The sequence below is a fragment of the Cyprinus carpio genome, chromosome B7, assembly GCF_018340385.1.
Source record: "Cyprinus carpio isolate SPL01 chromosome B7, ASM1834038v1, whole genome shotgun sequence".
NCBI lineage: Eukaryota > Metazoa > Chordata > Actinopteri > Cypriniformes > Cyprinidae > Cyprinus > Cyprinus carpio.
In genome coordinates, this window is record NC_056603.1 from 536,887 (window position 1) to 549,824 (window position 12,938).

Sequence of the window (12,938 nt, forward strand, 5' to 3'; positions counted from 1 at the left end):
GCTTTGGACATCTCCAGTATCAAGAACAAGCTTGTTCCAGGTATCTTCTCTTGGTTGTATCATGGGGCAGAAAACTGACTAACACAAGTTTTACTTGCTGACTTTAATGATGGATGCTGGGATATGCATTTCTGTTGACTCAAAGATCTCAGACTTGTAACATTTGACTGCTGAAGGTGTCAAGTGTTTGATTATTTTAGTAAAGACAAACGGAAAGGAGATATACTGCAATATACTACATGAAGAATACCAAGACTGGAAAAACACACAATCTGTAATGATTCCCATATGAACAAAACTAGATTTTCAATTGTAATTGAAATGGTGCGAGATACATGTCACCTGATATGATAATCCATCATATCACCAAAGAGGTTAATTTTATGATCTAATGCAGAGATTCATAAGAGACTACTGAAAGTAGATCCATGAGCCCCAGATGGATTAATAAACGTGCATTATTTTACAAATATTAACATTTCACTTATCACACATTACCACAAGAGGCCTCTGGAGCTTATCAGAATTACAAAGAAACCTTAATCAGTTGTACTTAAGTACATCTTTTACACCTTTTATCCCAAAGAGTGTTTCTGATGTTACAGCTTGTGATTGTACTATGTACTATGTGAAAAAAGCAAGCTCTTCCTATAGGTTTTCTAATCACCCAGTGAGGGCCACTGACCTTGTACACATTTACACAAGACATCTGTATCTATAGAGCTTGCATCGCCATGTATTTAACCCTTACTTTATTCATCTATAACATCTTTACTTTGAAATGACTTGCTCTTCACTTTCACTCTCACCCCTAAGAAATGTATCCATGGTCGCTTTCTTGAATCTGATTGGAGGAGATGTGTTTCGACACTGTCCATAACAGTGCACAATTGGCTGAGTAGTTAATCTGTCACATTATTGGATAACATGAAGCCATTTCAAAACATGGCTGAGACGGGGTCTCAGGTAAGAACCAGAGGAGTTTGGATTGGGTTCACCACTTTGCTCGCTCTATAAGCTTTTTGTGGCTTATGTGGATTTGCAAGGACTGACTGTACAAACACTACTGTTTCAGTGAATTTGAGACACCCTGTACTTCTTAATCAAGGGAATTGTAAATGTACTGCAGAGATTAAAAAACATGTTAAAAATGTTCTGGTTGTGTATATTATAACTTCATTAACATTCCACCCCCGACCTGTAGGAACTGAGGGCCATTGTACAGTTCGATGATATTATCATTACAGCTGGTGTGCTGCTCCAAAAGCATGTAATTAAAATGCAATAAAATATCAAGACAAAATGTGTATTTTCAGTACCGCACAAGTGATTGTCAAAGACTGAAAGAAATGTACAGATTTGCAGGCACACATATTTAATTAGTTGGATTCATCAAAGCCTATTCATCCCGCTCACTGCCAGAACCTCAATCAGATGAGGAATTATAAAAAGCTACTGTATGCAGATTAAAAACACAGACCATCTCATCGATTTTGTGCCTTTTCCCAAATTTCTTCATTATTAGTTCCTTGTTCAGTGTTTAATGACTACAGTGTGACAAATGAGTACAGATGAAGGACAAAAGATGAAAAAACAGACATCAGAGGAGGAGGAGTGAAGATAAGTGGAGGAGAGGCTGATAAATGAAACCGAATGTCCCCTGATATTCTGCACGCTGCATTTTGACAAACATCTCACCAAAATCTGGCAAGAAAAATTCCACAGAAAGAAATTTGAGGGCCATAGGAGTTTAAACAGTTTTGCTTTAACAGAACTGAAATTTCAGAATATTACCAAACAACAAATGAGAGAAAAAAAAAAAAAGAGCACCGAGGAAGACAAATGTGTAGACCCTGTGGAGAGAGGCCCCCTCTTAAACAGCTAATAATTCATCATTAAAAAAGAAAACTAACATTATGACTTTTGTTTGATTTTTTTCCACCTCTTTACTTGAAAAAATACTTTAAAAAGTAATAAATCAATAGATAACAGTTGGTGTTGGTGCAAACAGATACATGGCGGTGAATGTTCTGATGGGGAAGTATTTTGGGTGGGGTGGGACCCAAACTAGGCCTCCTCTTCTAGGGCCGCTCAGCTGATTTGAGGAGGTTGTCTTTGCTCCTTCTCTTGACATCCCAATTGTAAACGCGTGCCATATCTGGGAGAGTAGCGGTTAAGGGGGGATCTGAAAAGGTTGGCAAGTATTTCCTCACACTGCCACTTGAAAGAACATGTTACACTTAGATGACACGAGAGTCTTCAACAAAACGTTAACTAACGGATTCTAACAGATGGTGGGAACAGGTGGCACTTATGGCCTGTATCTGATTTAACCAAGGAGTTCTTCCTTGAAAGAAATCAACCGATGTCAAACAAATGTCTGACTAACCATTAAAATACATCACAGTTTGCTGAGATGCTGAGAGAATTTGATATGAATTTTGTATAGAAATATTTCACCTGATTCACTCACTGATCACATAACCAACACTAAACATACCGAAATTTCTGCACGGATAAATATTAACGTTTCCCATCACATTATAGCTATGACACTATTACTTTTTTTCCACCAAATTGGTGCAGTGCATAACTCCATCTCTCTCACAGCTGGCCTCTTTGCTAAATCTAAACAAGATTCATTATTAAATATCTGATAACAAGTAACAAAAGGAAGTGTCTCAATGCTCTCCACTGCTCTACACATCAAATACTTTATCAAATAAATGCAGCCTTAGTGCATATAAGACACTTTCTTTAAAAAAAAACATTAAAACATCTTGCTGAACCCAAACTTTTGAATGGCAGTGTGTATATCTGACAAGATATTGATCTGACATTTACATTCACATTTTTAACTAAGACAATTATTCAATTTAAAAGATTTTAGGTAAAGAACTAATCAAATGCAATGCGCACATAATTATGGAAAAGAACAAATACAAACCTGAGTCTCTCTATATATTTGCCATTTTTAAAGGATACTGACTTCAGTGGTTGTGAACTGGTCTCTAAGGAAGTCCAGGTCCTCTTCCAGAGAGTCCAGATTCCGGGAAGCTGTAGCCAAGTTTTTCTCCAACAGTGCCTGGGCCTCATCAATATCATATTCCAACATGACATTAGCCTGGTACACAAACACAAAAACCATGGCTGTGAGCTAGTTTGTCACATTAACGATTAATAGACAGCCATGTGATACACTGCCAATCAAGTTTCATCAGTTCATGAGGAGCTTAAGCTGCACAATCCCCTACCAACCCTCTTACAACACAACTGAGCTGCACAATAGTCTAAAAAGGAAAAGCTATAGGCAGTAAACATCAACACTTTGAATACTGAAAATGTCAAAACAGCAATATTCAAGTCCTACCCTATTTTTATTTACATAATATGATGTATTTCTCATTGACCAACTCGGGGGGAAAAAAGAGCAACCTGATTTTTTCCATCTGTACATTATCTGTCTGGAGATATAATAAATTAGATATTATCTGTGTGGAGACTTAATAAATTAGATATTATCAATTGTTTATTTCATGTTCACTATTAAAACAACGACACACAGTAGTCAGTGCTTACCCCAAGCCACAAACACACTTTATCTGTGGGTGGGACAGAGGCTTTGCAATAGACGTTGTCAGCCAACAGAAAATGTGTCTCCATGAGATCTGTAGTGTCCTGGGATTAAGAACAAGAAAACAAACAATTAATAGATGAGACAAAGTGTGAGAGGACAGAAAACAAAACACTCATTTAAAAGCACATTTTTAGGCATTAGAGAGTTGATCTTTAATTTGCTTCCCTCCAACCATTTGCATATATGGAGATATGGGAGTTTAATTATTGTGATAGGCTCACCTTCTTTTTCTGCATGTGCCGTAGGATTTCTAACGTCTGTTTGATTTGTGGGATCTGGCTTTTCAACCTAAGAAATACAAAAAAATATCAGAGTAAAGTGGAATTAGTGCCAATAATTTATGCTTACTCTGAGTAATTAACCTGATTTTTTTTTTTTAATGCAGCAATAAATCACTGTTTATTTGTTCCTCATAACAAAAGAAAACGATAGTCAGCAATGATGCAAAGGAAACTGGCAGCCAGTTAAACAGACGTATAGAAAGAGCATCCATTAGCCTTGACACAGAAACTAATCATTGACTATTACTCTACCGCGTAGAATAGATCAAAAGCAAACCTGAGTTTCTTCTGAGCCAGATTGAGCTCCATATATTTATATTTCTGATACTGTTCATCCAGCTTCCTCAGCACGGCGTCTGCTGTGTCATTGCCCGGCAGCTTCATGAATGCATCCACATCTTCCTACAGAAGCACAGTTACAGTCCACATCTCATTAACATCTTACAAGCTTCCGTTAATGAATTACATCCTGTGTAGTACTTAAATACTGATTAATCTCGTGTTATCTCTCATTTAAAGCCCACTGCACCCTCAAGACATGAGCTAGCAAAGCCTGCAGCCTTATAAGGAGAGCAGGGCGCTTTCTACCAAAGAAAGCCGTTAAAAACCAACACGCCGCTTTCAAGGGAAACTGTCGACAGGACGGACATGAAAATTAACTATCTGTCATAATCCCACTGACCACAAATATTGCTTCGGGGATTCCGAGGTGTTTTTTCTTATTTCCAGCTCCTGCATTGCCACTCTCTATGGTCGTCGCCATTTTGGAGAGACTCACGGCTCTTCCTCTTCACGCACGCGCCCGTTGTTCTTACGCACGAGCGCTGCCTGCAAAATAAAAGTAACGGCGTCCGTCTCTAACGGTGAGCCACTTATGTATTTTTAGGGCCCACTCATGTTTTAATTTGTTCATTATCTCATTAAATGTGTTTGAAAATGTTCTCTGAGTTCAAATTCGGTACCTTAGTCATGGTGAACTTATGTTTTGTAGGCTTCGTCACTTAACAAATCAACCAGCAGATGTCAGTGTCGCCCAAACGACCCACAGACAGAGCACGAGGCGCTGGCCGTGACGTGTGCTGGCGGTGACGAGCCAGAAGTGTGATCTCATACATTAATTTATGCAAACATTCCTTTAAGATAAAGATTTTTTTTTTTTGTTTGTTTTTTTTACATGTTATTTGTCGCAGGACTGGATGGTAGAGAGGGGTGTGGTTGCTGATAGTTTCACTCTCACCTTACAATAGCGTAATGTACGGAATAACTAAAGAGTGCTCGTTTTGTACGATTTGATTAATAATATTATATTATTAGCAAAATACTTTATACATAAATGAAGATATTTTAAATCTCCTCCTTTGTTTATTATATTTAGAAATGATCTAAAATACTTCGCAGATGCCCTTATAGTAAAATGAAAAATCAAAAGGCATTAAAACGGTTTTGTTCGTTTGTATATAACTTGTGATTATATTTTCTTTATTATTATTATTTTGTTGTATTATTTAAAGTATTTTTTTTTAATGTTATGTTATATATCTTGCTTGACTGGCATCAATATGGTTCTATTGTGTTGAGCCTTCATTAACAGATTCTTATTTGTATACTTATTAATGACATTTTGTATTTAATAAAAAGTGTGATCTCATACATTTAGGGTAAAATGAAAAAAAAAAAAGATAAATACAATGGCCATTTATCTTCAATCCGATTTAAATGATAATGAGTCAGCGCTCTGTTCTGCATACTAAAATGATGCAATACGACATCACCAGTGTGTTTAAGTGCAGGCCTTCACTGCATACATGTGAGAGTTTGGGTGTGAAGGACCTCAGTAAATGTTTTCTGAACACTGTTTGGTCTTGAACACTGAATATTTTCATTGATAAATTTCTGTATCTCTCACCACAATAAAACTGAATAAGTACAATGCTAAAATGGAGTAGATGTGTACGGTATGTACCTTAGTCAGCATACACCCATATATAATTCTTTGCTAATTAGTTTTTTTTATTATATTTTTTTAACTTCCTGTTGATTGCTAATGCAACACTGAAAATACAACAAAAAAATCCTCATAACAACTCTGTAAAGCATATGTTTGTGACAATAACAACAGACTGTACACCTGTCCCTCACAGCCTTGTTTTCTTGCACAAAAATAAAAATAGAATGTGTACCCTGACCCTGACTAAAGTCTATGGTAGTCTTGCTAATCAAAAGACTACTGATTGAGTCAGAGAGTGAGCTATGAGCAATGCCACTGAGCTTAGCATGTAACCTCAGGTTGCTTCGGGCAGACTGTCCTTGTGTACTCACTTCTGGATAAAAAGGTTTAGCTGAACCGACTATAAATTCTGTATAGAAAGAGTGTGCTTGACCAACCTGCTTGCCTGAAATATAGTTTGGCTGCTAATACAGTGGCTGGAGGTTCTGTTGATTAGGTGACTCAGGAAATGAATGCACGCTGATGATGATTTATGGCTGTTGCTGAAATCAGTGTCCAGTTAGAGACAAGGGTATATACAAGATAGAGTCATGGCTTCATTTAAACCAGAGATTTTCAACCTTTTTTGACCCAAGCCACCCATTGTCTAGTCAGAGCCTCCTCATAGTCTAGAATGTTTTCATTTATACACCTGTTATGATGAAAAATCTTTTTTAGCGAAAAGGCTAGGAGTGTGAGCAGCAAATTAAAATAATCAACTGCATTTCAATTTTGTGATTTCCGGATGTTTTAAGATCTGCATGTTCTTCATAAAAAGCATAGGGGATGAGATACATTTCTTAATAAAATAAGAAATATAATGTCAGTTTACCTGTTTTACCCGATTATAAATAGCTCCATTATTTATGTTAATGTAGCTCAGTGGTAGTGCATTGTGTTAGCAGTGCAAAAGGTTGTTGGTTCGATTCCCAGGGAACACACATACTGGTAAAAAATGTATGACCTAAATGCACTGTAAGTCGCTTTGGATAAAAGCGTCTAATAAATGTAATATAATTTTAACATCTTATGCTCTCAGCATGCCTTTTAGATGAATGCAAGTGGTTCACTGGATTGTAATCATCAGAGAACCACTATAAGTGCTATACAGCACCTTTGTCAAATGCCATTCTCCTCAGTTTAGATATGTTACTCCACTCTCATATGTTTGCTATGAATGGGGAATATACTACAATGGCAAAAGCTGTTTTGAATCACTTTTATGCTTTTCTGAGGTCAAAAAGTCTTATGTGGATATTTCCAATATTTCCTTATATATCGGGCAAAAAAGTGTAGAACAACGTTATCTTCAAGAAATACACTGTATTTTAATGTTGTTTTTTAATATTTCTCTAACTAAACTTTGTATGTAAAAAACATAGATCCCCTCAAGAACCGCTGAAGAACCAAATATTTTTGTGTGTGTCTGTGTGTAGATTCCCTTCTGTATATTATTAAATAAAACTTCAAATTGATGAAGAATGCTCTGAGCATGGCACAATAAATCAGATTTTCATTAATGAGCATGAATATTCAACAGATGTTAAATAAGGACAGGAACATTGTTACCAATGACACACTTATTAAAGAATTTTAAGAAAGGGCCTAAAAGACGTCAGACCATATGCATCTCTGCCAACAGAACAAAAAACAAACAAGTCCACTGGTTTTTATATGACCAACCAGATAAGTTTAGGTCGTATTAATGATATTCATTAAGGCAGACTGCTTTATTACCCATGTTATTATGATCCAAAGTCACTTCCAGGAAACATAAAAGAGATTAGTTCATGTTGTACTCAATTCACACAGTGTGATGGGCCTGTGCTTTGTGAATTGATGTGCACTTCAGCAAATGAAATTAAGTGTCATCAGCTCAGTCCTTCCCGTTAATAGAACCACAACAAAGACCATTTCACTTGGACCTCTTCAGATACGTTTGAAAGCACACATACGCCATAAGCACTGGGCAGTTACAATGATTAACAGGCATGTGTTTGGTATCAGTGCGCAGGGCAGTGATTTCAGGCGTCGTGTTCGTCAGAACTGCGTCAGAAGCGATGAACTCACTGGAGGGGAGGGGACTGGAGAGGCAGACTCATAGCGCAGCGAGTATCAGCACTGGGCGGGTGTGAGGAAACCTCTGCGAACGGGGGAAATCTAGCTTATTCTGTTTATTTTGGAACGACAATAAACAGGCGTTAATTTTTAATCTACTACAAGCATTAAATTATTCAGTCTCGTGTCTCTAGTCTCCGCCTGAAGAGAAAGACGGGCGAGTTTAACGTGCGTGAAGAATCGTGAGCGGCAGCGCGAGCTGGAAGCATCTTTTCAGGACCTTGGACAGAGCGCGCGCATACAATGGCACCAGTGACGACAGAAGAAGCACATTTCGGTGAGTAAATTGTTGTTATTTATCATTTTAGGAGAACATATGGTATTTGTGCATGGTTAAAGAACTGTTTTTTGGAACGTGGCTCAGTAACAGTAACGCGGCTTTTCACTGATGCGCGAGGACAGGCATAAACAGGCGCGTGCTCTATTAGTAGCCTATGACATCACTGGTGTATGAAGATTCTTAAACGAGTTGAGATGTTTGTCAGAAGCCTTCGGTGATAACGTATTAGTCACATAAGTGTACGTGATTTGTTTTCTGAGAGAAAGACAAAAGGCTGACAGAGCATCTTAGTTGATTCACTGGAGAGGTGCTGCACCCTCCACGAAAACGGAAATTTTCCAGATTCACAGACACTACTGCAACTGCACTGCCACATGGTTGTTGCTTGTCAGGCTTTTGTAGCTTAATCGAAATGAACAGTTCTTTGTAAATGTAAATAGTAATCTCCGCCATGATTTAAGAGACAGTGATCTCCTGAGACCTTGTTCGGTGTGGAAAAAGTGGCATTATTTTTCTTTGCATGGTTTTACATGTTTTTAACCATTAACGTGAACACATGTCAGTGTTTGTGTTGCCTCAGATGCAAAACAGTTTATATAATCTCTCTACTTTCCCCTATTGAAGGTGTTTTAATATTTTAAGGCAACAGTAAGTCTACATACATCTAGTAAATAAATAAATTATTGGTGTGTTTTTTTTTCTCAATTTCCTGTTTTATACATAGCGGAGGTTCCTGTGAGCGTGGCAGTGGTGAGTGTGTTTGGCATGGTCTTCAGCGTCTCCATCTTTGCATGGATTTGCTGTCAGCGCAAAGGCAATAAGGCTAGTAACAAGACCCCACCCTATAAGTTTGTCCACATGCTGAAGGGAGTTGACATCTACCCTGAGAGCCTGAATGGAAAGAAGAAGTTTGGAGGAGAAAAGACACCAGAAGCTCATGGAAAACAGACCCTCAGTCCCAGCGGTGGGCGGTCAGAGCTCCATTTGGACCTGGAGAAACGAGATCTTAATGGAAACTTCACTTCCAAGTCACCAACCCTCCAACTCAAGGTGCGTAGCTCCCCAGACCTGGACATCCCGTCTCTGCAAGCAGGCTTTGGGTCAGGTGGTAACCAGGAGGCTGGTACTCCAGAAAGCATTCTGTCCAGTCAGACACCGACACCGGCTGTGGAGAAATCTCAGGACAAAGAGGGTGGCCTGGGGACACTCTACTTTTCGGTTGAGTACAACTTTGAAAAGAAGGCTTTCATGGTTCACATCAAGGAGGCACAAAGATTGTCTCCCACTGATGAACAGTCATTGACCTCTGACCCCTATATCAAGCTGACCTTGCTGCCTGAGAAGAAGCACAAGGTGAAGACACGTGTTTTGAGGAAGACTCTGGACCCAGCCTTCGACGAGACCTTCAGCTTCTATGGAATCCCATATGCACGGGTTTCCCAGCTGGCTTTGCACTTCATGGTGCTGAGTTTCGACCGCTTTTCACGTGATGAAGTGATCGGAGAGACCCTCGTTCCTCTGGCTGACATCGACCTATCCGAGGGGCGCGTCCTCATGAGCCGAGACATTATTAAAAGGAATGTCAGGGTAAGAATAGCTTTAATTATATTTCTTTTGATCAAATTTTCACATATATACATGAATATGCATGTATTTAAATATAAGACTATTTACAATGAACAATGTATTGTATATATAGACAGTCAGAAGTTGGTCTTGCTTACTGCGGGCAGTCAATGACACACCCAAGTCTGGATAGACAAACAATTAATGGTGACAGTTTTGTCCATTGGGTCAATAAATAATCATTACCATCCATCTCCACAGGTTGTAAATTTTTAATTTGACCCACTAATGGACCACATATGACTCAGTGTTTCTGCCTTTAAATACTGACTGCATGTATTTAGGCTGATAATAAATGAACTAACCTGTTAATAAAGAGTCTATACCAATTTTCTTGTCACATATAATGCACTCCTAAATGCATTAACGGCTTTGTTGAGGACTGAAAGGCCACATACCTTATTAAAATAATAGTAAACGGGGCAGAAGTCATAATCTTTGACAAAATCTTGTTTTGGCAACACAATTTCACTGTTGTGTGCATAAGAATCCACTCCATTTAAGCTGAAAGGAAAGCTATTATCTTTCATTGGTGACTGTGGCTGCATATAGTTAAACACACATAATTATGCCTCATTGGTTGAGAGACATTCCAAGTCATCACTGTGGCAGCAGCAGAACCCTGCTGATGTGTTGCCAAGGCAACATGCTGCCGTGTTCACACATAATTGGAGTCATACATTGGTGTTGTGCCAAAGGAATGATTCACAGTCAGTTGCTCGTAATGTTAACGCACTTAGAAGTTTGTCTTCTTAAACCTGCCTAGGGTTAGCTGCCCAAATGTGAAATCATAAAAAAGAAGGTGTTTTGGGCTTTGTGATGCTGATTGTGTCCAAACCTTGCAAGAACATATAAATAAATGTCTTGGTTCTTTATCTTTTTCTGTAGAGGAGTGCTGGTCGAGGAGAGCTACTTCTATCCCTGTGTTATCAGTCGACCACCAGTACTCTGACTGTGGTGGTACTCAAAGCCCGCCACCTGCCCAAGACTGACTCCAACGGACCCTCGGGTGAGGTTTAAAGCACGGGTCAGATAGAAGCTGTCATTAGCTGAAGCACCATGTTTAATATATATATTTATATAGGGGGAGAGAGAGAGAGAGAGAGAGAGAGAGAGAGAGAGAGAGAGAGAGAGATTGCAGACATTTCAAGAACTGCATGTTAAAAAAAACAATACTTATTGAGGAAAACAAAAATAATTTTACAAAAAAATTAAATTACATTTTGATTGTATGTTTTTTATTAAAATAATTTTAATAGTTTTAATATATCAATAATTATATAAATATTAATTTTAGTATTAGTAATAATGATTATAATAATAATTTTAATAATAACTTTATTATTGTGTGTGTTTTTGTCTTTTTTATTTTAGTTTTTATTAATTTTTATTTCGGTTGTAGCTTGTTTTAATACATCAAGTAAAACTAAATGAAAATGAGAAATTTTGCCCTTGCCAGCTAGATGAAATAATAATTAAATATTTTTTAATATATTTTGTTTTAGTTTACATTTATTTCATTTCAAGTAACATGTTGTTTTCTATGGTTTTAGTCAACCATAATAAACATGATCAACACTTCTCAAGCTGTATTGTCCATGATCTCCCAGTGCACAATGAATCATTTCTGTGCATCGACTGAAGTATTGATTTCTGTCTCACTCTGTTTATTTCTCTTCCTGCCATCTTTTTTAGACCCTTACGTGAAGGTGAACCTGTTCCAGGGGAAGAAGCGAGTGTGTAAGAAGAAGACGCATGTGAAAAAGTGCGCCCCCAATCCCGTCTTCAATGAGCTCTTCGTTTTCGACCTGCCCTCAGAAGATGGCCTGCGAGACACCAGTGTGGAGCTCCTCCTGCTGGACTCTGACAGAACGTCCCGTACACCTGTCATTGGCCGGCTCCTCCTGGGCACCTCCTCCCCTGGCACCGCCGGCGAGCACTGGCGCGAGATCTGCGACCACCCGCGACGACAGATCGCTAAATGGCACGCGCTGTCCGAAGACTAGCTCTGTTGGTTGCATTGCCGACAGATGCCCAGGAACTGTCACTGGAAATTCATGGTTGAGTGGGCAGGATTTGAACTGTGGACTTGTCGCGAGTAATGTCCTCTGTCAATCAACTAATCTCAGTCATATCATTGGGGTGGGGCTTCTTCTAAAGGGGGAGGCGGCAGCTGAACCCGACCAATTAATGATTCCAAAGACTGTCTCAGATGCCCGATGCCGCTTTTTCTTCATGCTTCATTCGAAACCTGATCGATCACCACTTTGTGCAGTACAGAATGTCATGTTGCTATTGCTGTTCTTCTCACTGTCAATAATACTCCATTATGCGATAAAATTAAAGAAAATCCTGGTAATGTGATGATGTAAATTAACTGAATGATCTGTTTATTTTTTAAGAAATGCTTTTATCTTTTGTTTATTCAGATGTTAAAATTCATTTATTCTCTTCCTTTTATACTTGATTTCTCGACTTTGGTTCGTTTTTGTGTGTTTTCTGCTTGACGTTTTTGTAAGTTAACATGGTGTGGAAGCAGCCTAAATTAGGCACGGACTAGCAGAGACTGATGTGTTACTGCGGGACGACTGCACGAACTGAACAGGATCGCATGCAGTGCGTGTGTGAGTGTGCGTGCCTGTGTCTGTGTGTGTGTGTGTGTGTATATATAAATGTGAATGTGCGTGTGTGTTAGTTCAGTCGAGTGTGAGACAGAATGTGGAAATGATATCTGTATATCTGTATTGCTATAAAATACCCAGTTCTGAGAAAGAAATACAGTGTGTCTCCTGTCATATAGTTCATCTAAATTCATTCAATCTGATGGAGCAATATTTGTTTTAATGCTATTTACTGTGATGAGCAGGAAGTCTGAGTCAGTGGTTTTACGTCACACACAAATCAATACTAGTGATTAGCATTAGAGAGAAAGATACAGATGAAGTAGTCAAGTCAAGTCATCTTTATTATATATTATATATTATATATAGTATATATATATTATATATA

At 38.4% G+C, this 12,938-nt stretch overlaps 2 protein-coding genes across 2 annotated transcripts; one reads left to right on the plus strand and one right to left on the minus strand.

Annotated features, from left to right (window-relative positions):
* Positions 1–1,487: 1,487 nt before the first annotated feature.
* On the minus strand, positions 1,488–4,743 carry LOC122137888 (prefoldin subunit 3-like). The gene is made up of 6 exons (XM_042726891.1): positions 4,601–4,743; positions 4,196–4,320; positions 3,859–3,925; positions 3,580–3,678; positions 2,986–3,124; positions 1,488–2,158 (listed from the first exon to the last, which is right to left on the minus strand). The coding sequence occupies exons 1-6, from the start codon at positions 4,679–4,681 to the stop codon at positions 2,082–2,084; spliced, it is 588 nt and encodes a 195-aa protein (XP_042582825.1). The 5' UTR covers positions 4,682–4,743; the 3' UTR covers positions 1,488–2,081.
* Positions 4,744–7,981: 3,238 nt separating this feature from the next.
* Positions 7,982–12,709, plus strand: LOC109092928 (synaptotagmin-4-like). Its single transcript, XM_019106644.2, has 4 exons — positions 7,982–8,300; positions 9,028–9,890; positions 10,818–10,938; positions 11,625–12,709. The coding sequence occupies exons 1-4, from the start codon at positions 8,267–8,269 to the stop codon at positions 11,933–11,935; spliced, it is 1,329 nt and encodes a 442-aa protein (XP_018962189.1). The 5' UTR covers positions 7,982–8,266; the 3' UTR covers positions 11,936–12,709.
* Positions 12,710–12,938: the final 229 nt, after the last annotated feature.